The sequence below is a fragment of the Rhinolophus sinicus genome, chromosome 2, assembly GCF_057876585.1.
Source record: "Rhinolophus sinicus isolate RSI-liver-muscle chromosome 2, RSI-T2T, whole genome shotgun sequence".
Classification (NCBI taxonomy): Eukaryota; Metazoa; Chordata; class Mammalia; order Chiroptera; family Rhinolophidae; genus Rhinolophus; species Rhinolophus sinicus.
Window position 1 is genome coordinate 140,626,287 of NC_142502.1, and position 26,534 is coordinate 140,652,820.

Below are 26,534 nucleotides of genomic sequence, written 5' to 3' on the forward strand. Positions count from 1 at the left end.
GTGGGGGGTTATCATTTTGTGAGGGGTGAAATGGCTAACTATTGTATTGTTTTGTACACCTCAGACTAATTAAAAAAAAAAAATCCCTATAGCATATTGTGTAAAAAAAAAAAAGCCCAAAGTATTCTTGTTTCTAATTCTTACATGCATGCATGCATAGACAAAAGTTTGGAAGGAAACAGTGTGAAGGATTCTCAGTGAGGAAGGGACAACAGGACCAGGATTATGGGGTAGTGTTCAAAAGGGCTTTGTCATAATGTTTTAAAATTTTTACAGGAAAACAATGTGTCCAACTATTACTTGGATAACTAAAGGTTAACATAAAAATCAAGGGGTGCGGGTTATCACTGTGTGAGGGATATAAATGATACATGTCTATTACACTGTTTTGTACACCTGAAACTATTAAAAAAAAAAAAAAATCCTGCCAAAAAAAAAAGAATCAAGGAAAGCAGCTAAGTGAAAAAAGCTCACTGAACTATATTTACAAATTCAACAGATATTGAGTGCTTTACTCTGTGCCAGAAGCTCCATTTCTTCCTGTCTAGTGGAAGAACCAGAAAGTAATAAATGAATATAGAGTGTGTCAGGCAGTGATAAGCTATAGAAGAAAGGAAACTGCAGAGAAGGTGGAAAAACTGGAACCCTCATACATTGCTGGTGGGAATGTAAAACAGTGCAGCTGCTTTGGAAAACAGTTTGACAGTGTTTCAAAAAGTTAAAGACAAAGCTACTATATGACCCTGGAATTCCACTCCTAGTTATATAGCCAAGAGAATTAAAAACATGTCCATACAAAAACTTGTATTCGAATGTTCATACCAGAATTATTCATAATAGCCAAAAAGTGGAATACCCCAAATGTCCATCAACTGATGAATTATTAATAAAAATGTCTATGTCCATAGAATAGAAAGAATATAATTCAGGCCATAAGAAAGAATGAAGTACTGATATATGTTACAATATGGATGAACCTTGAAAACATTATGCTAAGTGCAACAAGCCAGACACAAAAGGCCACATATTGTATGATTCCATTTACATGAAATGTCCATTTATATGAAATTGTCCAGAATAGACACATCTTTAGAGACAAAGTACATTAGTGGTTTCTGGGGCAGGCAGGGATGAGGAGTGATTGTAAATGGGTGAAGAGTTTTGTTTTGGGATGATGAAAATGTTTTGGGATTAGATAGTGGTGATGAATGCTAGCGTCCAGACTGTTGAAACTTGCGGACCACAGTAACGACTGGACTTCATTCTAAATGACAGAAAACCACCACAGCGAGGAGCAAGGTGACCTGAAGCACATTTTAAAAGATTCACTTTTGCTGCTGGATGGAGAATAAATTGAGGCAGCAAGAGAAGGAAAGAGACCTATTAGGAGGCCACTGCAGTAGTCCAGGCAAGAGCAATTATATAGTGATAGGTTAGAATAGGTGGTGAAAGTGGTCAGATTCAACATATATTAAATCACTATGATGTACACTTGAAATATCTTACAATTTTGTCAATTATACTTCAATAAATCTGTACAACAAAAAAAGTGAATTCAAAATATACTATCAGATTAGAGCCAAAATAATTTGCTATTGGGCATGAATCAGATATTGGGCATGGGAGAAAGAGGAGTCAAGGATGACCCTAAGGATATTGGTTGGAGCAAAGGAGTAAGTGGAGCGGCCATTTACTGAGATGGGGAAGCCTCAAGAAGAAGATTGGACAGGGAAATGATTAAATGAACCAATGTGCTCTGTACACTGTATTATACAACGCAGTCAGACTACTATTATTTTCTTTATAGGGAATAACTTGCCAGGAAAGCTTTTAAAGAACTATAAAATAGGTGGTCAAATTTCAGATGCAATGAAGGATTTAAGACACTTATAAAATCATGTACATACAAGGATAGTGATTATAGAATTTTTAATAGTGAAAGATTAAAAATAACTTCAATTTCCATCAATAGGGGATTAGTTAAAAATAAATCATAGTCTATCCTATAATGGACTATAATTGCTGCTCTTAGGGAAAAAAAAAGAGGCAATATTACCTGTACTGATAAGAAACAACCTTAAGACGTACAAGTAAAAAAAAAGAATAGGTGCAAAATAGTGTGTAAAGTTTGCTTACATTAGAACAATAAAATATGATATATATGTTTGTGTACATATGGAATATCGCTGAAAGGATACACTGAATACCCTTTGTGCTACATGAATTGTGTTCCATGTGTTTGTATTAGTTACTTAAAAAACAAACCCCCATTTAAAATCTAACCACAGAGCCTCAAATATCAGTGAGAAGTGAAACAGAATGGGTAATGGTTATTATCTTCAATATAAAAAAAGCTTCCTTCAAATAAGGAAAAGCTTACAAAAAGACAAATGGATCCAAGATTTGGAATTAGCATTTCACAAAAGAAATAAATATATATGATATATATGGCTAACACGTTTTTTAAATGTTCATCCTTCCTAGAAATTAAATAAATTAAAACAAAATACCATTATTTTACCCATTAGATTGGAAGCTTTAAAAAAATGATTACACCAAAATATTGGTGCACGTGTATGAAATGGGAATGCTCATACTTTACTGATGAGAGTCAGTGGTTACCTTTCTAGCCATATACATATACACATATATATCTATATATATGTATTTTTTTCCTATCTCAAAAGCCTTTAAACATGCATACACAGCCCTTTATCTCACCCAGGAATGCCACATCTTAAGAACTGAACCTGAGGAAATAATGCAACTAAAAAGATAAATGTAACGGGGATACTACTCACAGAAAGTCAAAGCCAATGTTCAGCAATAAAGGATGCTAATAAATTATGGTGCAACCAAGTACCTACTAAAAGCTGTTTCCAAAGAATATTAAAAATATATTCACAGCACATGGGGAAAAAAGTATTAGCAAAAGAGAACAGCATATATATTCTGACTTCATGGGTGGGAGTGAGAAATAGACACCCACAGGAACCTGGAAAGACATATGCCGAAATATTAACATTAATTATTTCTGGGGGTAGACTGCAAGTGATTTTAGCTTTTCTTTTACTTTTTGGTTTCTCTCAAGTTTTTCTTTTTTTTTAAATAATAAGCATGTATTGCTTTTAAAATGGGGAGAAAGTAGTAAGTGTTATTGAAGAAAAAAACCCACCAGAATATATAAAAATCCAGTTACACTTTTTCACTCTAATTTTTAAACTAAGAGTCATGATATCTAAATCTATGTATGAAAAAATAAAATGTGTAGGGAGATACTCTATACAGTAATAAAATATTTACCAAATACAAAGGGGTAGAAATATTGCTTTATTTGAGAAATTCACATCCAAATTACTTTTATGTGTTTTAAAAAGTCTTAATGAGCATCCAAGAAGAAAACACCTACAGCTTCCACAGGAATAAAGACAAAAAAATGGGGTTGATGATTGCCCCAAATGATATTTCCTAAAAGAAAAAAATGTAACATTTAACCTTTTTTTCTTTTGAGGAAAGGTAAGTGAACTGCACATATCATAAATAAAATTTTCTTACTTTACAAGGAGGGAGGACTGTGATCCTGTTTTTGATGCATATGAAATACAAAATACAAAATCCACTCTTCTGACTAAGATGAGGGAAAAGAACATCACTCTTCAACATTTCAATTCTCATGCAATGAAATCCAAAGGTCTGTTGAATCCCCCTTTTCGATTCATGTACTGCCTATGATAAGAAGAAAAAATTCAATGTTTATTAAGAATAAATTCCAGATTCATAAAAATATAATCACATGCTTTAGAGATTAAATCTATAAATCACCATTAAAATGGCAAAGTCTAGGGTAAGAAGTATTCAAGGTTATTTAACCTTGAATTAAAAGAGATTATTTCACTTTCAAGATAATCTAAACTCTTTTAGGTTTCTTTAAAATCCAAACAGAAGTATAGAAATATACTTTCAAAATGATTTGGGACGATTCTACACACTTAAAAAAAATCAACAGAACATCCATTTTTATTTTAGGTAACACTAAACACATAGTTTAAGAAAACAGAAAAGAGTTCCAAAATAGATACCCGTCAAGTAAATCCGACTGGACACTGTACTAAGTTTTCCCCATAAAACCTTATCTGATGGTAATCTTATAAAGGACTGTCAATGATAATTCTGGTTCTTTAACTCACAGAATTCTCAAATCACATTATTCATATTCTAAATTAATTGGAACATTAGTCTTTTATCAGTGATATCGGGAGAGAAACAGGCAATGTTTGAAGATGTCTTGACTTTTCCGTTCATTAGGAATTCAGTGAGATTTCATGTATGAATTAGTTTGTCCTGTGGTATTAATAAAATATGCCTATAAGTAACGGAAGAATATATTTACAGTTGAAACCCTTACATAATCAATCTAGGTAAGTTATTCAGGAGGGATCTATTTTAAACTTATTATACTGAAATTAAAGTCTAAAAACTTTTTAAAAAACTGTTTTGAAGAACTATCTATACAGTCCTAAAACATTTAAGCCAACTACCCTTCTCTATAACAGTTATTAGTTCACATATAAATTGGAAATTGTTTTAACATACCAGAATATAGGCAAGGAAGATTAAAACAAGGGACTGCAACGGAAAACTGCTACATTTCCTACAAACATGATTACCCCATAAAAAATTCTTTCCCAAGCATATAATTTATATCATTGGTTCAAATGTAATAATGGGGGTTATGCATACCTGTACTTCCTCTTCTGAGACACATTTATGGCATAAGCATTTACAGAGCCATCCACCTTTTTCCCCTGGAGAAAAGCAACAAACAAATATAAAAAACAGGAAGGATACATGCATGTGGGAACAGGGAAGTTATCGGTGAAGAAAACATTGATCAAAGAGCTGAATCCTACAAACTTAAATGGCAAGATCCATCTAAGAATGCCGTAGCCCAATGAAAGAAATTTCAGATGCTGATGATATTCCATGAACTCCCAAGTATTACCACTTTCTGTTCACACATAGCAGTTAATACAATATTCAAACCAACAAACATACACGGTTTATACATTACGTACAAGGTATGCAGGGAAACAGGGCAGCAGATCCTAACTTTTTTTGGTCAAAGAATTTCTTGAAACCACAAACAATTTATGAATATTTTATTCAGAAAAATTCACATTCACACAAAATTTAACTAATGACCTTAGCTCACAGTATTCTCAAATCATGGCTGGAACAGTTACCATTCATATAAATCCCATTTCTTGCACAGGCCTTGCAATTTTGATTTTTAAATCAAGAATCAGAACACAGAACAACATATGCTAATATTAAGTGTCACTTATATCTTGGCCTTTCTTAGGCGGCATCTAACCTCTTTTTCATTAATTGCTTTATGGGTCTTTTGATTCAAACAAGTTAACTTACCACTTACTATTCCTTATGCCTGAACTGCCTTCCCAACTCCCATCCCATTTTCAATTATTTGGTTCTTATCTCTCATTCAAGGCCCCATTCAAATGATCCAGCTGGCAGGAAGCACCCTTTTCTCCAACTCCCATAGAATGTTAACTGTGTTTTCCTCACAATACCCCCCATGTTCCAACTGCATTATCATGATGTATATACTTGATGTTATTTCCCCTATGAGACTGCAAGCTTCTTGATGGAGGGATATGACTGAGTCACCTTTGCATTTTCACATCCTAGACCACTGCACTTCAGGTGCTCAGAAAATGACTGTTAAATGAGGGTTACCCATTAATGTCATATCTCTCTCTCATTCTTTCTCTCTCGCTCTCTCTCTCTCTCTCACACACACACACACACACACACACACACACACAAAACACGTGACCCTCAACCTCCCCCCAATTATTACACATAGGAGTGTACTCTATGTAGCGTACTTATTAGATATTACTTATTAGATATTCGAGTTGGGGGGAAAAAAAGGATTCTTATTCTCTGGTCTAAAGGCATATACAGGTGAGGTACATATTTAAAGAGGAGCTAAAATAAATATGTTTGGTCTTACTTTTCTATTGCTGTTTGACTACATTTTGGGTGAGGGGAGAATACTGGGTAAATTACTTGAGTTTTATGATTCTGACCTCTCAAGAATAAAAGGTAGGCATGACTTGGAAAGACTGGCTTGGAAAAAAAGTAAATAATGCTAACCTTTTTACTAAGTTCAATTCCTAAAGGCTTACCGATTTTTGAAAACTATTTACAGAGTTGTATATTATTAGCCCTATTTTCATTTATATGCTGGACTAGAAAATTATCTATTAATAAACATAACTACACTTTGAATTTTTTTAAATGTAAAAATGGAAGGGAAAATAACTGACTATATTGGTATATGAAAAGGTCCTATCGTAGATCAATGATCAAATATCACAGATACACATGATGGAAAAACACAAGTGAGCTGAGAAACTATAACTGATAGTCATGAAGCTAACTGCCTACAAACTAAATTAATACCCTTGTAGATGCCATAAAAAAACAACAACACATTATTTATTCTAGTGGTACTCCACAATTTTTATGGGATCTATGAATTCTCACCTAATTTTTCCTTTATAAACATCATCTTCATACAGACTACATCTAAGAGCAAAGTGAGACTTCATCTTTATATTTGATTTTCAGGAAATATCAAACATAATATTGGGCAACAGTAACCCCACTCACCCCAAAAGAAAATTCTCATAAGTTCCCTCTCTATTCTTCTAAAAACAGTAAAATTATGGTTGCTTTACTTTGGAGATATTTTTATTCACCCTAAATATACATTAATAAATCATTTCACTTACAAAATACTCTTTGGACAACAAAGATTTGGTGTATTCAAGGAAAAAAAGCTGATTCAAAAATTGCATTAAATTCTAAAATGGGGTTCACATAACCATTTGTGAGAATAAGAGCTCATTCTTAATTTTCTCACCTCAAAATAGTCATGCTGCAGTACTTAGTTTACACATTGTCATTAAACAAAAAAAGAAAACAAAAAAAAAAAAACCCACAAAAAAGTGAACCCTATACAATCACATTGTTAGAAACTTTTAACAGAATCTTAAATTTCTCCACTCCATTCACAATTTAGTGGAACACAAGATTAGGGAAAGTGGATTATTTTTTCTCAAAAATCTTAATTTCCATGTGCAAAAACTAAATGGACTTAAAATTCCAGAAAAGAAAGTATTTAAAATATATTCTTTCTCCACACACTCTCCCTGTGTCTTTCCTTACTAGCTCCCTCCTTCCCCGTTTCCATTTCCTCTCTCCAACTCCCCTCTCTCCTATTTCTCTTCCCTCTTCCCTCTCCTTCCCTATAATCCCTGCCTTCATCTCTCAATCCAAAATCCCTCCCAACTTCTGACTTCTTTATTTTCTCCAGTATTATGATCAAGGCTAGACAGCATTCATTCTCCAATCCACACCTCTTTTGAGCTATGAGATATACTATGCATGTAAGCTACCCAGTGTCATCTGTATCTGGCAGCTGAATTTCTTTCTTCTGTTTCACAGCACTTCCGCTTCCCAAAACCCTTTCTTGGTTAACCCTACCACCCAGTCTTTCAGCCTGTCCCCTCAGAGTCATCAATGACTGCTCTACTCATTCCCACTCCCACCATCACCAGCACTAACTCTGACAGCTAAATGGTTCTCAATATTCCTCAGTTCAGGCCTTCATCAGCTTTCATTTGCATGACTCAGCAGTTCTCTCTGCCTCTAATCCAACCTGCCTTCCATCTGCTCTGGGTCATCTTCCTAAAACACACACATATCCTGTCATTCTTTTTCTTAAAAACTGTAGCGTCCTCTCAACACCTAAAGAATCAACTTTAAATTCCTTAGCATGGCTAAGGATACTAAAAGCCCTCTGTGACTTCCCTCCTACCTCTATTTCTAGCCCATCAGCATCCTTTTATGTTACTGAAATTTGAAATTCGCACAATACACTATGTTCCCTCATGCCTACATGGCACTTTCCTGAGCTCTTCACTCCACTTCAAATGATCTTCCTCTTCTTCTTTGTCTGATTACCTCTACTGGCCCTTCAAGATCTAACTCAAACATCATCCTAGGCAAACACTCCCTGGATTCCAATGGCACCTCAGTGCTTCTTTCTCTGTGCTCTCAAAGCCCTTCACACAGATAGTTATTGTCTTCTAATGAAATAAACTTATATTAATGGAAGAAACTACACAAGTGATAGTAAAAGAATATGAAAATGGAAGTCATAATGGATTAATTCAAACTAGAATGCTTAACTGGCTATGTGTTTTACTTACTTTTGTGGAGTCAAAGGAAGCAAATCCCATTAATTTCATCATTTCTATTTCTTCCTCTGTTTTGCCCTCTAAGTCTTCCTCTACAAAAATAAGTGATAATATTTAAACTTTATCAGCATATATCTATATATATAAAGTGGTGGCAATAAATTAAGTCAGCAGAGAACATACAAAACAATTAGCTGAAGACTTGAGTCTAACAAAAAAAATTCATGTTCAATCGGACAGAATGTAACTTAAGGTGCAAGGAAGGAATGTGCTCTCCACCCTCCATTGGAAGAGGCTGCTTAAAAGGACATGCTTGGAGCTTTTAGGCTAGACCACTTTCAACCTTTCTGCTCTGACATTCGTCTATAATCGAATCATATTTCCATGCCTCTGACTGTGGCATTCAACTTGACCCCACGAGCTCAGGGTTCTAGAAAGGAAGTTTAGGAAAGCAGATACACATTTTTCTATATTTTTGTTTTTCAAGAATGAATAACAATAGGAAATTTTTATACTTTAATCAATTATTTTAGTAAAATGTAGCACCTTAACTGTATTTACTTAAAAATATAAATTCTGTAATTACTTTCTGTGGGTTTTGACATATTTTGGAGAACTTGAAATTAATTAACACAGTGAATTAATGAAGTTAGTATCAGACTTGATCCTAGTTTATTTTTTTTTTAAAGATTTTATTGGGGAAGGGGAACAGGACTTTATTGGGGAACAGTGTGTACTTCCAGGACTTTTTTCCAAGTCAAGTTGTTGTCCTTTCAATCTTAGTTGTGGAGGGTGCCATTCAGCTTCAAGTTGTTGTCCTTTCAGTCTTAGTTGTGGAGGGCACAGCTCAGCTCCAGGTCCAGTTGCCGTTGCTAGTTGCAGGGGGTACAGCCCACCATCCCTTGCGGGAGTCGAAACCAGCAACCTTGTGGTTGAGAGGACGCACTCCAACCAACTGAGCCATCCGGAAGCTCAGTGGCAGCTCAGCTCAAGGTGCCGTGTTCAATTTTAGTTGCAGGGGGAGCTGCCCACCATCCCTTGTGGGAGTCGAGGAATCCAACTGGCAACCTTGTGGTTGAGAGCCCACTGGCCCATGTGGGAATCCAACCGGCAGCCTTTGGAGTTAGGCGCACTGAGCTCTAACCGCCTGAGCCACCGGGCCGGCCATGATCCTAGTTTTAAAGGTACTTCCAGGGGCGGCCAGATGCTCAGTTGGTTAGAGCGCGAGCGCTCAACAAGTTTGCGCGTTCAATTCCTGCATGGGATGGGGGGGCCTTCACAACTAGATTGAAGGACAATGGTGACTTGGAGCTGATGGGCCCTGGAGAAACACACTGTTCCCCAATATTCCCCAATAAAATTAAAAAAAAAAAAAAAGGTACTTCCAAAACAGAATATGCTCATGTTTTTAACTGTCCTCCCTATATCAGGAGCACCAGAGAGAACCAGGAACTCATTAAGGTACAATTAGAACAAAAATCTCAAAACCATATGCAATGAACACTGTAAAAAACTTAATGTATTTCAATGTTCAAAAATTATACTTTTATAATTTTATCATGAATGAAGTTATCTAAACAAGGCTGTACTTTTCCTAGAGTTATTTATCTGATAACATTACCAGTAATCTGACGTTCTTTGCTCTTCGTTTCTTTTGCTTCTTTCTTTTCCTCATCTCTTCTTTCTTTCAGTCGAGAAGGAGAAGGAGATGTAGATCTGTGTCGTCTTGGGGATCTAATATTTAATAAGTCATTTAATAAGATGTCAGGAGAGACATACCTGGCTACTGTATTGATCAGCAAGGATAAATATATAAGTGCCTGAAACGTAAAGGCTGAACAAGAGCCAGGCTCCAGAGAGCCAAGAGTCCATTCCCTCTAGAAGAATGAGTTATAAGGTTCTGCCTAAGCCCTAATTGTTAACAAAAAACAAAAGACACAGTTTACTGCTTAAGATCAGTCTCACTCAGTATAGCTAGGGCTAAAAAAATTTTTGTAAGGCAAAAAAATATAACCAGTTTTTTGACAATTACAAACACACAAAAAGTTGACTTTAACAGTGGATACTTATTAAGAATCAAGAGTCCATTCTAAACTTCCAAGATCTTATATTCTTGATTATAAACTTGAATAAACTGTTATCACCAAAAAATTAATAAAAAACAAAACAATAATACAGGACATATTTCTTATTCTTGCCAAGCATCATGTTAAGTGCTTTTCATGTATTATTTCTCATTTACTCCTAAGGCAACTCTGGGAATAGAAGCTATTATTAACCTTATTTACCAATGGAAATGTTAAGTTTAGAATAAGGTGGACTTAAGTTCCCCTTATTTAATGCAATTGTAAATCCCCTTATTCTAAGTGATAAAAACAAAGTTAAGGGCAACGACTAGTTTCTTTGGGACTTGTGCTAAAACCTCTGGTTATTTTCTGCACTCACCTGGAGCGTCTTCTGTGAGGGGATCGGGAGCGGCTCCTTCTCCGATCTCTCTCGCGGGACCGGGGGGACCTTTCTCGGCGCCTGCGTTCTCTCTCCCGGGAAGCGGACCGGGACCGCCTACGCTCTAATACAACAAACACACAAAATTGCAAAGCCGAAAATTACCTCAAATATCTAGAACTGCACCGTCCAACAGAAATATAATGAGGGCCATTGTTAGTAGTGACATTAAGAAAGTAAAAAGAAACAGGTGTAATTACTTTTAACAGCATATGTTATTTGGCCCAATATATATCCAAACTATTATCATTTAAACATGTACTCAATATAAAAAATTACCGAGATTTTTACTTTTTTTTTCGGACTAAATCAAGGAAATCCGGCGTGTATTCTACAGTTAAACGAAACTTAATTGACTGAGCATTTCTTAAATGCTCAATAGCCATATGTGGATCGCAGCCTCATTTAACTTTGAAGAAAATCAAGTCCTGACTAGTTGAAGGTAGTAAAAACTACTACCGAAGAGGCATAACCGAGGGTCTATTTAGATGTTTTTTACATCGCACTGCCTCATTTACGGGACTGGGGGCCAGAAGACATTACGAGGTGCGCTCCCTGGACGCAAGATTCTAAATATCGATTTCCCTATTATAAACTGCTAACATTGAGCATTTAAGGATCAGTCAGTGTCGCATGCTGAGTGTTATGGAACGTGACATTATTTCTCCTACCAGTTTTTAAAGGTAGGTAATACTACCTCCAATTCAGACCCAGAAAGGTCGGATGACTTGCACATGGTCACCCAGATATTAAGCGAGGGAACGAACCGTAGTCTGATTCTAAATTTCACAGCCACAAGCACACCAAAGTTATTGTGGGAGGCGGACAAAGAGAGAAACCCTCATTTAGAAGATTAAAAAACAACAACAACAACAACAAAAAAAACTGCCTTCAAACCGGAGGGCCCAGGTCTGCGTCCCCCATCCACTCCCGCCCCCCTCGCTCTTCTGCTCAGGAGTAAATGGCCCGCCTCTCCGCCTCCCTCGTACTGGAAAAACAACAACAAAAAGACGCGCCTCCAACGGAACCCCAAACTCTCGGAATTGCTTCTGGACTCACCCCTCCGTGGGGAGCGGCTGCGGCTGCGACCCATTCGGGGTGCTCCTCCACCTCACACCGCCCCGGAAGCGACTCTGCAACAACTTCTGGGACGGCCGGGAACGGACTGAGCTTTTACCGCCGACTGGGAAACGTCGAAACGACTCACGAGGGTTCCGGCTTCTAAAGAAGCGAAGTTGCGCTAAGCCAGCTCAGAGTCACCCAGCCCGGTCCTGATGCCGCCACTTCTGAGCCCAGAGATTCCGGTGAGAACCAAGTTGTCATCTCCGCTCTTCCAGTCCCCGCCCCACCCCCCCGGGTTTTTTTGCGGTGGTTTCCCCATCTTTTGTGTCCACGGTGGGCATTAAAGTGTGCTACTTGATGTTATTATAGAAATCTGAAAAAATCCGTACCACCCTAACACAGTTCTCATTCTCCCCATTTTTCTTTCCAGTCATTTTCCACATGCACAAAATATTTCATATCAAACCAATGCTAAAGACGGCATTTGCAAGCAGTTTAAGTCCACACGAGGAAGCACCAGGGTGGGTCGGGAGGCAGCGGGAGCCAGGGGAAAGCATTGATAAGAGACTTCATTGTGGTTTTTGCAGGAGAGAAGAGCAGAGGCAGAGTAAGGTTTAAGATTGGCGAATTTGAATAATTTCAGCGGGTTTGGGGATGCAGGGGCTGTTCAGAGTTGTTTGGTACCTGGTCCTGGAGTCATTAAGGCAGAGGAACATTGCCTGGCTTGTGAGAGTTTGGTAAAGAAAGTAGTGGAGCATGTAGGCTGGTGTGCATATAACAGGCACTCTCCCAAGGCCAAACATTTGCTATCTGTAGGAATTAGCTAGCCCTGGGAAAGACAGTCACAGCAAGGCCGCAGGTGTCAAAACATGAAAATAAATAAAGAGGCGTGATTAGTACAATTATGCACACAAACATTTATCACACACCTACGGTATGTACCAGAGGATTAATCAGTGAAAAAAGATACCTGCTCTTGAGTAGATTGCTGGCCACTGAAGGGTACACAGTATGAAAGTGCATCCATAGGGGAAGAACATTATGAGGGCACATAAGACTGGTACCTAACCGGTTTTGAGGGCAAAGGTTGTCAAGAAAAGTTTCCAGGAGGAAATGATGTCCAAACAAGACCTGAAAGGTGAGTAGAAATTAGGTGAAATGGGGTTTGTTGTGGGGAGAGGTGGGAAGAGATTGTTGAGGCTGAGGAGGCTGCATGTGCAAGGGTAAGAGGCAAGGGCGAAGATGGGCTTTGTAGAGAACTGAAAGTATGGCTGCTACGCGGGGAGCAAGGAGTGGAAATGTAAAGACAAGGCTAGAATAGACTTGGAAGCTATGATAGAGTTGTCCTGAGGCAAAGGCAATAGGGAACCTTTGAAGGGTTTAAGGATGGGAGGGAATCATATTTGAGTTTATTCAGAGTACACTTTGGGTAATGAGTCTTGACTAGAGAGGGAATATAATAGGAAGCTGATACAATGATTTAGATTGGAAATTATGGTGGCTTGTAGAATGGTATCAGTAGGTATTGTGGAAAGTGCTTGAATTTGAGTAGCTGGTGAAACTGGAAAAACTTAGTGATTTTTTGATACAGAGGACTCAAGGATGACTTCCAAGTTTCTGGTCTGTGAAACTAAGTGGATGGTAGCATTATTTGCTAAATTAGGGCATATAAAAGAAGATATATTCAGATCTGGACATGCTAATTTGAGGTGCCATGTTTAAGACTCAAGAGGAGCTGCCAACTAGATGTGTATCTGGAGCTCAGAAGAGAGAGGGCTAGACTGGAACTGCAGAATAAGGCATCATCAGAATACAGATGTTCACTTGACACCATTAGAGTGCATGAAATCAGCTGGTGCAGGCTCAGGTGAGAAAAGTGCCTGGAGACGGCCAGGAGAACCCCAAAAGGAGACTAAGGAGTGTCCAGAGAAACAGAAGGAAAACTGGATGAGTGGGACATCAGAGAAGTTTGAGAAAAGGCTGCTAAGAACAAGGTAGTTAATTTATAATGTTAGTTAAAAGTAATGAAAACAAACAAACAAAACACCTGGAACCTATTGGATTGAGCAACAAAGTGTTGACTCAGGAAGTTTTAATGTAGTTATGAATGGCTTTTGAAGTAGAGGAAGAATTTGGAGAACTTTTGCAGTTTGGCTGAGGCAGGGCAAAATATGGCACTGAATGGAGGTAAATGTGAAAAGATGGGAGAGACTTAAGCCCATTTAAATATTGGTGTGAATGAATCAGTATAGAGAAAAAAAAGATCCAGAATAGAAAGGGGAAAAAAAACCAAAGGATTAAGTTCCTTAAAGGTATATCAACTTTAGCCAGGAGAAGAAATGGTGTGTCTCCAAATGGCTCCTCCCCTTTAACATGTGCAATAGAAATTGGTTCTGCTAGGGCTTTGTTATTTACTTGCTGTTCAAGTTGCTCTCTCTCAGGATGTAGATTATCCAGGACCATATATCTTCAGCATTGCATCTGGAAGAAAATCCTGTTTCCAATACATTCTAAGTTGAAGTTCTCTCATTCTAAAGGCCATTTAGATAGAATTTGAGTGAAGAGGGTGGAGTAAGGTCAACACTTGTGATTACACTTGCTTATGTTTCTTCCCCAACCAGTTATTTTCAATAAAAACAAACTGTATTTAAAATATGTGTTTAGGGTTAGGGTAAGGGTAAGGGTTAGGGGTTAGGGGTTAGGGTAAAAAAATAAAATAAAATAATAAAATAAAATGTGTGTATTTTATGTAAAAATCAACATTAACCATCAGTGATTCTCTGCAAATGTACTATCTCTAGCTTGGTTAAATTTTGTTTTAACTTTGCTAGTCCTGTTTCATATAAAATCACCAGCCTTTACAAAAGTATTCTATTTTGTCACTATATATGGATGCATGCTATTGACTCAGTAATTTCCCCCCCAGTTAGATGTAATCTAACCACTAGTTAACAGTGAGTGATGTTTGAGGCTTTTTGCTTTTACACCCCTGTAAGTTGGATCTTGGGAAGAATTTCGGACTTTTGTTTTGTAATGCAGTCAAGCGATTAGATCCACACTCCTTCAAATTATGAGTCAACATATAATTTCAGGTGACTGACAAGTTATCTATCATTTGCACTCTTGGCTCTCTTATTTTTTCTGTTCTTTACGTAGTTTCATCTTAAAGGGAATACAATTTTTGACATAGTTTCAACATTGACAGTCCAATACTCTAGCCCAAATCTATTTGATAGCGCTTTCTGCAATGATGGAAATATTCCATATCTGCACTAATATGGTAGCCACTAGTTACATGTGATTACTAGGCACTTACAATGTGCCAACTGTCTCTGAGGAAGTAAATTTTAAGTTGTATTTAATTTTAATTAACTTAAATTTAGATAGCCATAGTGACTCTTTATAACCCTATTTTTGCATGTGATGTTGAAAATTGTTCATGAATGATGGTAATACTATTCAAAGCCTTGAAATTTGATAAAATGTTGGCTGCTAAACACATGGTAAAAAAGCTAGTGACTACCACTGTTCATTTAACTTTGCGTTGTTAAGTTTCAAGCCAAATACATACATGTGTATTTAAAAAGGAAAGGTACATTCATATCTCTCCTTAGTAATTTAGTATGAGACTCGGAAACATTTTCTCTTAAGGATCTCTTCTTTACTGATAGCCAAGCTAACAGGATTATTGCTGGGTATTGTTGTCTAGCCCTAACAGCTTAAGAAAGAGTTGGCAAAGGCTATAAGGCAAATGCTGACAAACACAAAAGCTTTCATATAGTTTATATGTCAGCTGACACTATTAATACTTTATTGAAAATATGTCTATTGAAAAAAGTGAAAAGTATTTAGTAAGAAAACAAAAGCAGATCTTTGCTATTAGTGTGAAGTATTAGCTGACAATTATCAATTTCTCAAATGACAACAAATCCTACTTGTGACTGAAGAAATTATGGTTTTGTTTGTGGATGACACAAGCAATTTGGCCAGGAAAGAACCAATGGACAAGAAACATATATAATTCCAATTTGGTTAGTTTATATAAGTGAAATGAAATAATTTTACTCACTAATATACTCAAAATTTTATCTTTACTCCCAAGATTTGTAAAAATTCAACTATTAAAATAACTCAAGATTGATACTTATATTTTTTAATATATAAAAGGCAAGGAAGCTCTGATGCTATAAGATAAAATAAAAGCCTCTTATGAGATATAATTATAGCCACATATAAAAATAAGAAATGTAGCCTCTTGATGCAGCCAAATTATTGTATTAGAAACATTTAAACTACAGTTCTGGGGGCAGAGATGGGAGAGGCATTTAAAAGCTTCCTTTGATCAGGAGGATATATTTTGAAAGGACGGAAGCCATTTATAAATGTATAGACATATTACTGGGAAAGAAACACTATCAATAAATCCCAAAAGTTAAATCTAATTAGAAAATATCTAACTTGAGAGAAAAAAAATTCTGGTTTCAACTAAGTTTTTTTTTTGGTCCATTTTATGTAAGAGCTTATTTATTCTTTTTCCAAATGGGTATTCATTGTTTGTACAGATACATAAAAGTGATTCCCATTTTTTAAAACATACTAAAAAATATACATTAACCACAAAAAGTATTCACTCTGAATGGAAAGACAATGAGCATGGCTATTTTCAAAATAGCAGTAAACACAAGAAGCCAACATATATAAATCATGACAAGTGTACATCTCATTTTTGACAAAAATAATTTCTATTTTTACATTAATGCTTTATTACCAGCTTCTATATGACATTCTCCAACCTTATTTACATTTACTATGAAATTTCTATTAGCATGTGTAACTCAAAGGCACTCAATTCAGAGGTTATAAAGTCCTGAGCTTAAGTAGGAAATAGGATTCCCAACTAAAATTTGAACATAAATAATTCTAAAGAGCAGAGAATATGAAAATGTTTAAAGTGTAATATTTGGTACATAAGTAATCTTATGACCTAATAACAAAGTTGTACAGAATGTCAAAGAAAAGAGACCATGTAAGGCAAAGGAATATACTCAGAATCAAACTCATTTTCTCCCCCCCATTCAAGTTCATTTGGAAGTCTAAAGCTGAATTTTTTGTTGTTAAAATCTTAGGAAAGCTAAATTAAAAGAAAAAATAAAATAGCATAAGAATGCTTAAGTTAATAGTTTCCTCAGCTTAGTCTCCAAAGCCACAAAAAAAGTATTTAATGATAAAAAACAACTACATATTGGAAGGATATAAGGAGGAGGAATCATAAAGAGCAGTTGAAAAAAATTAAAGCAGCCTTAAATGCACCAATTGAAAGAACATTTATAATTGATCTTTCAAATTACTCTTTCAGCATTCTTTTAGACAAATAAATTTACAGATCAATAATGAAGATTCATTAACATTAGGCAGGATCAAAGTTTAAGCTAAAAATTAAATCTACATTTGGTTGCAGAGAAATGTGAAATTTACCTACAGTGAGTTTCTACTGATGCTAAATTAAAAGTATGAATTGACATCTTTCTAACAGAGATGGTTTGACAGATATTTTCTTGGCTTTAAAATTTGTTTCCATATATGCATAGAAATGTGATGAGGATAAGAATAGTCTTCTGAATTATCTGCACAGTTCATAAGGCCTTTGTCATTGTTAGTCACCTTAGATGTGAACACCACAGGGCCATTAAATTAAAGCTGGCCAAAAAAGTTTTCAAAGTGCTAATGTTTCCAACTGATGAGATCCTCAGTTTTCTGGATTTTCCGGATGATTATTATTTTCAGTTCTTTTTTCTGGTGATATATACAGGAAATTACAGCAGATATATAAAGGGAAGATCAGAAGCCTGCTGTCCAAGTTCATCACTACTTGTTCCTGTAAAACAAATTGGTTGCTTTAATGAGAAGTAGATAGTAATATTAAAAAAACAAACAGAAAAGCAAACTGTTGAACTGAATGAACTGAAGAAGAGAGTATAGTGGTTAAAAGTATGCATCTGGAGTCTGAGAGTTACTGCTCAAACCTCAAAACTCCCACCCACTAGCTGTGTGACCTTGGGCAAGTCATTGACCTTGTCAGCTGCAGCTTCCTCACTGTAAAATGGGGACAAGAATACCTATATCATAGGATTTCACGAGACGATGCACATAGAGGGCTCAGCAAAGCCAGACATACATGAAGTACTCAATTATGGTAGTTATTTTCATTACTGAAACATTTCTTATCAAGTACCTACATATTTCATGAACAGACAGAGTCCAGAAATATGTAGACTTTTCATTTGGCTTCAATTTCTGATGGCTCTTATGTATAGCAAATAATTGGGATGAAGGTTGCGGGTCAGTATTATCACCAACAAACATGGTTCCCACTCTTGTCTAAAATTTCCCACTGCCTCTAATACAGACATGTTATTTGCCTGTTGGAACATAAAGTATCATGTAAAATCAATTTCAGGTTCAGTTCCCTCGATACATGTGACAATGCCTTGAAATCCCAGAAACAGGAGATGATACTACGTCTGAGAGCCACAAATCACTTGTGCTACAGACCTATTTGGAACCCTTTACTAGCAGCACTTGGTAAACAAAATACATCATCAGAGTAAAAGCAGCAGTATTGAAATGATAACTTCTACTTTTTGAATATATGGATACAGTCTCTGCAATAATATGCATTAGTTTCACCTTATTTTATATATTTTAGAGAATATACTAAACACTTTAAATTTAGAGTTTTTAATTTTTTACTGAAGCATGTGCTCTAGTATGAAGAGGGAATAAAACTGGAACATTTGCATGACTGACATAGGCTCAACTGGACATAGCTTCTGTGTTGGAGGAGCAATAAGATAAATTTGGATAAAGAAGGTAGGGAATACAAATGTCCCTCATATACACACATTATCTCTATATATAAATAATACACAATCTTTCTCTCTCTCTCTCTCTCTCTCTCTCTCTCTCTCTCTCTCTCTCTCTCTCTCTCCTCCACCTCCCCTCCCTCCCTCCTTCCCTCTTTTTCTCTCTCTCTCTATATATTATAAATAAATATTCTCCAAAACAGGAAATGTGAATAAGATGGGTAAGATGAAGTGTCAGGTGAGGCAATCACCTGTGCTGCTGGTGCTAATAGGGTTAGCAGAGATGTATGATATCAAAGTATAGGTGGCCTTTAGATGCTTGAGTTACCCTGGCCTAGTCAAAGTTTGTAGCAATAACCTGGGTGAAGGCATATTTATTAACTTGACTTCCCATCCTAGCTCCTGAATGTCTCACCAGGTGACTTTTTTTGTCCACCCCATAAATACCAGTGTTCCCTAGGTTTCCAACCTATCATATTCTCTACACATTTCCTGTAGTTTATGTCATCCAATCATTATTTCTAACTCAGGCATTGCTTGTAACTTCCAGACCCATTTACCCACTAGCCTATCAAATTTTCACCTTAATGCCCTCAAATTAAATATGCTTTAAACCGAATTCCTCATGTCCTCATCTTTAAGTCATGTTCATTTTCCTTCCTATAATTCAAATCTCAGGAAAAACTACTATTGTAAATCAAGTTGCCCAACTCAGAAAATCAGGAACTATCTTTGACTACTTTCTTTTTCATCCTTGCACGCAATTATTTCTAGAATCCATTGATATTTCTTTATTTCTGCTTTATTTCTAGAACCCGTCAAATTTCTTCATCCCCAATGCTACCTTCCTTAAATTAAGGTATTAAGGTTCTCATCATTATATGTTATCAAAAATTATTAGAAAAAAAGAGATTCATTTCATATTAGCAATTAAAATATAAAATACTAAGCATTGTATTTCCAGGAAATATGCAGGAATAACATAGAGGAAAATGATAAATTCTAGCGACATAAGAGAAAACCTAGATAAATGTAGAAAATACCATATTCCAGAGGAAGATATCAATTTTCCACAAATTACATGTTTAACAAATGTAAATCAAAAGTCCTCATAGGAATTTTTCAGAGGAAATTTGACAAAATGATTCTATACCCCTGCAGAAGAATAATTATACACAAAGAACCCAGAGATTTTTGAAGAGAACAATGAAGGTAGGTTTGTATTACTAGAATTAGAATTAATTTTAAAGTTAGTCTAGTTAAAACAATATATTGTTGCCTCCACAACAAAGACATCAATAAAACATAACATAAAGTTTAGAAATGAAACCAAGTATATAAGGATTTAGTACATGATAAAAATGGCATTTCAAATACAATGATACATCTGATACACTTCAGATATATCATAAAAATATTCCAATGTAAAAAATAAAAGGAGTAGGAAAAAGTACAATGACTATTTATATAATCCTAATAATTAGGACTAAGCATCACACCAAAAGAAATCATTCAAGTGATAGACTGCATGAAGTTTGAGAGACAAATAACAAAAATGGGAAAACTATAGCATATCACAAAATGTTATTACTTTTAATATATAAAAGCTGTTAAAAATTAAGAAAACAAACCTTAAAAATTTAAACATAAACAATACAAAGTATCAATTTACACAATATATACAATAAGCATACAAAAAACCAACTATACCAGTAATCAAGGGAATGAAAATTAAAACAAATATAATTTGTTTCTACTTTTTATACTGGGGAAAAGACTCGAAAGAATAATATACTATGTTGGGTATACTCTCCTATACTGCTGGAGGGACTATAATTTGGATAGTATTTCTGGAGGGCAATTTGGCTATTAGAAAATGTATACACTATCTGATAAGAATTCTACTTCTTGGAATTTGTCCTTTAAAAAATCAGAAAAATATATGAAGATATACGTAAATTTTTTACAATAGTGAAAAAACCCAAGAAAAATAAAAAAGGAAGAATTATTTAAATTATGGTATATTCAAAGTAACTAATATCATGTAGTACGTAATAAAAATGATGTTGTGGATGTGTATTTATTGACAAGAAAAGCTATGTACAACAAAGTGGGGAAAAAAGCAGCTTACAAAATACAGAGGGTGCCAAAAAAACGTATACACATTTTAAGAAAGGAAAAAACTGCATTAAACTTGTAATACTCAATTTTTCCGGTAACAAAAGATGAATACAAGTCACGTTTGACTTCTGCAATTACAAGAGGTGCTCAAAGTGGTTACCATCAGCGTAATTTTAATAGTTTGTTCCTTGTTTAAAATGTGTATACATTTTTTTGGCACTCTCTGTAGTTAACAGTAAGATCTAATTTTGGTATCATCTCTAAGTGGGATATGTATGATTTTTATTTCCACTTATTTATATTTTCTATTTTTTTCACAACATCTATAACCTATATGAAACACACACATATACAACTCCCCGACTAAAATGCTTCCATAACTCTACAGATCTCAGGAAGAAGTCTAAACTCCATCCACAACCTATCACACCCTAGCTCTAGTCCTACCGAACTCTTCTAAACCTTTTAGCTCCTTGAACGACACACATGCTTCCCTCCCTCCATCTTACTCATCATTTGAGGCTTGGTTCAGGTGTCCATTCACTTTCCAACTTTTCCAGGAGAGGATTTCCTTGAGCTGTCTTCTGTTCTCCTTCTCCCCCAATAACCACACCAGCCCCCAACCCCCTAGTAAGAGTTAAAGACTTCTCCCTCTGTCACATAATACTCTGAGCTCTAGCATGTGGTAGGGACACAAATGTTTGCTGAATGAACAAATCAAGGAATACTTGGAATATAACTATTATGCTGGCCTAGTGCTTTTTAAGTCTCTGGCTGCTTTGAGCCACAACAGTATTTTCATATGAAGTTCCAGGTAGAAAGTAAAGATACCCATTTTCTATGCAGCTCCAGAGGGCACAAGAGCGACCAATAGAGAATTCCAACAGCGGCAGATCTGAACTTTCATCTTATATACCTAACTCCTCAAATCCTACCTCCCGCATTGTTACCAGAGTTCCAACAATGGTTGGAGGACCCTCTGGAAGAATGCAGTTCAAGGAGTTCTCTCAGAGTATGTGAGGCTAGAACGACCACTTCTAGGTTTCCTTGCAATGCTAAATTCAGATGTTCTATGACAGTCTTTTCAGTCTGAAGAAACTTGCTAATTTCTAATAATTTATGTGAACTATTGGCTTTGAACTTTAATAAACCAGTATGTCCTTTGTAATGGTGGTTAGTTTTAATAGAAATACGTAAACATCAATATTTTATACTTTTTGAAAATGGTTTACTTTCTCATCATGACATTTTGAAACTTCTACATGCATGTGAAATATGAAGAAACAAATAGCTTTAGAGAGAATATAGGAACATTACAGATGTCTGTCATTTTAGAAACTTATTGTGCTAGAGGCTAACGTTCTCTTACTATGCAGCAGCTATGGAGAATACTGGGTTGTCTTCAAGGTGCTGCTATTAATGTATAAGTAATTGCATTTATGAACACAATGGATAAAACAAAATTCATTACTTTTTGAAATGATATTTAGGATAGACAATCATTTTCTTATTATAAGCTTTTCTCTGCCCTTTAAATCAAATTGTGTGTGTTTTTTGTCTTAATTAACACTTACAGTCGAATGAGGTAAATTATGCAGAAGTGAACATGGTGCTTCCACCTTCACCTTCAAAATATCTTTCAAACCAATCTTTAATACTATAATGAAACAACAGAAAAGCAAATAAACATACCTGGTCCTTTTCAAGTGTAAGTATCTGATAGCCAGTTGTTCTACTACATATTAGTTTCCCACTACTATCAAAAGAGGCCAAACGTAATCTAGGATACAAAAACCACAAATAAAAAAACAAACAAAGGATTTTTTTAAACTACAGATCAAACAAGCCCCCTCTCACTTTAATATTAATTTTTCTTTCATAGTCTGATAAGTCTTTTATGTTTGATAAAAGACTTTAAAGCCTTTTCAAACTATAAACTGATTCCATTTAGATTTACAAGCTTGTGCTATTATACATATATGATATTAAAACAATTTATAAATGTCTTTTTATTGTGGTACTATATACATAAAATTTACAATTTTAACCATTTTTAAGTGCACAGTTCTTGGCATTAAATATATTCACATTGTTCTATAATCATATCACCATCCATCTCCAGAACTTTTTCATCTGCCCCACCTGAAACTCTGGACTCAGTAAACACGAATTCTCCATTTCCCCCGAGCTCAACCACTGACACCACCATCCTACTTTCTTGTCTACTCTGGGTACCTCGTGTGAGTGGAATCATATAGTATTTGTACTTTTGTGACTGGCTTATTTCACTTATCATAATGTCCTCAAGGTTCATGTTGTAGCATTTGTCAGGATCTCCTTACATTTTAATGCTGAATAATATTCCATTGTAGACAGACACCACATTTTGCTTATCCATTCACCTGTCAATGGACACTTGGGTTGCTTCCACCTTTTGGCTATTGTGAATAATGCTGTTATAAAAATGAGTGTACAAAACATCTGTTCAAGTTCCTGCTTTCAAATCTTTTGGGTAAATAACCAGAAGAGGAATTGCTGGATCATATGTTTAATTTTTGAGGAAATGCCATATTATTTTCCACAAGAGATGCCTCATTTTACATTCCTACCAGCAATGCTCAAAGGTCCAATTTCTCCACATCCTCACAAACACTTGTCTTGTTTTTGACAGTAGCCATCTTAATGCATGGGAGGTGGTATCTCCTTGTGTTTCTGGTTTGCATTCCCTGATGATTAGTGATATTGAGCATCTTCTCATGTGCTTATTGACCATTTGTGTATCTTCTGTGGAGAAATGTTTAAGACCTTTGCCCACTTTTTAATCTGGTGGGGGTTTTTTGTTGGTGGTGTTGGTCGTGGAGTTTTAGGCAATTTCTATATATTCTGGGTATTAATTCCTTATCAGATATATGGTTAGCATGTATTTTTTCCCATTCCGTGGGTTGCTTTTTTGTTGATAATGTCCTTTGATGAAGTTTTTAATTTTGATGAAATCCAATTTATCTTTTTCTTTTTTTGTCTGTGCTCTGGTGTCATATTTTAGAAATCACTGCCAAATCCAATGTCAAGAAGCTTTCCCCATATACGTTTTCTTCCAACAGTTATTTTATAGTTTTAGTTCTTATGTTTAGGTCTTTGATCCATTTTTTATTAATTTTTGTATACGATATAAAGTATAAATATGTGACTTTAAAAAAAAATGTGTTTATTAGGCGATTTTCCAATTTGTCAGCACCCTCTCCAGAAAAATACTGCCAGCTCAACTATCAGGCAAAGTTAGACATAAATTCTACAGAAAGTGAAGGATAATAAATACCAGACATGTTTTCCTGGAAATACACCTTGCTGTATTTCCAGTTTGGACCTTTTACTTGCTAAGAATAACAGCAAGACAACAGCTTCAAGCCCAGTATCAATTCTGCATCACTCGTATTCCAGCCTATTCTTTCTCCCTGACATAACTACATATAGATCTTATGATTTTGATTAACACATTACATAAGAATGGAGCCTTATCATTTCCTTGCAAGACCATACACACACACACACACACGGAATCTTAACAAAGTTCTATTATTGATGTAAATTATCAGGGTTTTATTTCACTTCTTCTGGAGTGAGTGGAATGGGAGGGGGAAACTCAACCTACCTAAATGCTATGCTCCTTCGAGGCTGTAAACTGACAGATCCACTACATGGCTGATTCAGTGTATTGCGTTTGAAAATGATGTATCGATTGGTATAAGTTACAAGCAGGTCAAAGCCAAAGTTAAAACCTGTCCATCTCCAGCAGTACTAAGAAATACAAAAGAGAAAGATTTACTTCAGTTTATCATGCTAACAAATCAAAGAACAAACAAATGTTTTTTCCCTTTAACTCATTCCATGTATTTCCATATATTTCCCTACTTTTTGTCAGTGCTTTTCCCTTAAAGCTTACCACACAGAATATATCTGTGAATATATATATATAAAGGTTTACCACACAGGAATAGTATACATCAAAGCCAGAATAGCAGCCTTTATGATCATTATTCCTTAAGATACTTTCCTACTATTGCCTCTTTATGATCTGTTTCATTATATATTCACACTGTAATTCTATCATAAGTAATATGGCTTTTCACTGCAACTCTAAGTAGGTATATCTTAGGGAATTAGGAGACTAGATGGAGGTAATTAAGAACCCATTAAAAATATACCTTGCTTCAAAAAGACTCTAAAATGTCTTAAGTAATTAACCAACAGATACACAACTGAGGTATTTTAAGTACCATCATGAGGTTCACAACTTTGTTTATTCTATCACCTAATAGTGAAGGACTATTAAGTAAGATGGTGTGGTACAGTGAAGTAAAGTTAGGGCTTCAAGTGTTTGGTTGGCACTCTGAATTACAACACTAATTCAATAGTTCACTGATATGTATTGAGAACATATTAAGTGCCAGGTACTGTCTAGGCATTGAAAAAATAGCAGTAATTAAGTTTCTGCCCTAGGAGATTGTGTATTTTAATATGTGTACATGTTTGTGTGAAAAGGAGTAGATGAATAATACACATGGAATGGAATGAAAGAGATGGGAACAGAACAGAATTCCAAGAGAGGGGGACAGGGTAGAGGAGTGGGGGCTAGCAGGTGGGGAGCCTGCTTGTTCAGACAGGTGGTCAGGGAAAGTCTAAGGGGATGCTAGGTGAGTGGAGTCCTGAGTCAACTAAGGAGTGGACCAGGTAGCTATCTGAGGAAGAGTGACTTAGACCAAGAGAACAGCAAGTACAAGGCTCTGGAGGTAAAAACACACTTAACATATCTGAGGAACAGCAAGAAGGGCTACGTGGCTAGGGCCATAACTGAGGGGGACAGAAGCTGGAGATGAGTTCGGAGAATCAGGGCACAGAAAATGTAGGGCCTAGTAATCCATAGTAAGGAAAAGTCTGGATTTCTTCTAAGTGTGGGATGAGGCTAATGGGAACTTTTAGTGAAGGAAGTGACATGATCTAACTAGCGTTTTAAAAAGATGACTTTGGCTGTTGTGCAGAAAATAGAATGTAGGGGAGCAAGAATAAAAATCAGGGGAGCAGTTATGAGGCTACTACAAAAGCCCAAGCAAGAGGTAATGGTGGCTTGGACGTGGGTGTTAGTGGTAGACACGTGAAGAATGTATTTTGAAGGTAGTGCCTGGAGGAATTTCTTATGGATACCAGGTACGGTATGAAAGAAAGAAGAATCCAAAGTTTGGAACTCACGCAATGAATGAACAGAAGAGCCATTTATGGGTTGGAGAATATTTGGGAAGGAGGAAGTTTGAGGATGAAAAATCAGAGTTCAGCTTGGGACTTTTATATTTGAGATGCTATTAGGATCCTAAGGAAGATGTCAAGAGAGTAGGTGGATATATGAAACTGGAGTTAGAAGTCATTAGTGTAAAGTTCTGGGACTAGGTGAGATCACTTAGCAGTGAACATACAGAGGGAAGAAGTCCAAGTACTGAGCCCTTAGTCACACCAACATTTGTCAAGAAAAGGGAGAAGGATCTAGCAAAGACTTAGAAGGAGCAGCCAATGAAGTAGGAAGAAAATCAGTACAGTCTGCTGTCCTGGAAGTCAAATGGAGAATATCTCCAAGGAGTGAGTGAACAGATGTGTCATGTTGCCAAGAGCTTTCTGAAGACTAAAAACTACTGGCTTTGGCAAT

General features: G+C 35.9%; 2 protein-coding genes across 4 annotated transcripts in view; both read right to left on the reverse strand.

Moving 5' to 3' along the window:
* SNRNP27 (small nuclear ribonucleoprotein U4/U6.U5 subunit 27) overlaps positions 1-12,015 on the reverse strand; it is a 15,676-nt gene extending 3,661 nt beyond the window's left edge. The window contains exons 1-7 of one of the 3 annotated variants that reach the window (XR_012496394.1): positions 11,856-12,015; positions 10,737-10,860; positions 9,913-10,025; positions 8,304-8,383; positions 4,741-4,805; positions 3,556-3,726; positions 3,318-3,468 (exon numbers count right to left, since the gene is read on the reverse strand). Coding sequence is in view for 1 of the 3 variants with exons in the window: in XM_019718550.2 (XP_019574109.1) it covers positions 3,672-3,726; positions 4,741-4,805; positions 8,304-8,383; positions 9,913-10,025; positions 10,737-10,860; positions 11,856-11,889 (471 nt within the window). In the remaining 2 variants the exon portion in view is untranslated. Of the gene's footprint in view, positions 1-3,317; positions 3,727-4,740; positions 4,806-8,303; positions 8,384-9,912; positions 10,026-10,736; positions 10,861-11,855 lie in introns of those variants that run through there. The other 2 variants (XR_012496395.2, XM_019718550.2) reach the window with 2 other exon arrangements.
* A 4,561-nt stretch (positions 12,016-16,576) lies between these two features.
* The window catches only part of GMCL1 (germ cell-less 1, spermatogenesis associated), a 34,809-nt gene continuing 24,851 nt past the window's right edge, over positions 16,577-26,534 (reverse strand). Inside the window, exons 12-14 of the mRNA XM_019718526.3 lie at positions 24,492-24,637; positions 22,535-22,622; positions 16,577-17,733 (exon numbers count right to left, since the gene is read on the reverse strand). Coding sequence (XP_019574085.1) covers positions 17,605-17,733; positions 22,535-22,622; positions 24,492-24,637 — 363 coding nt within the window. The 3' untranslated portion in view covers positions 16,577-17,604. The remainder of the gene's footprint in view (positions 17,734-22,534; positions 22,623-24,491; positions 24,638-26,534) is intronic.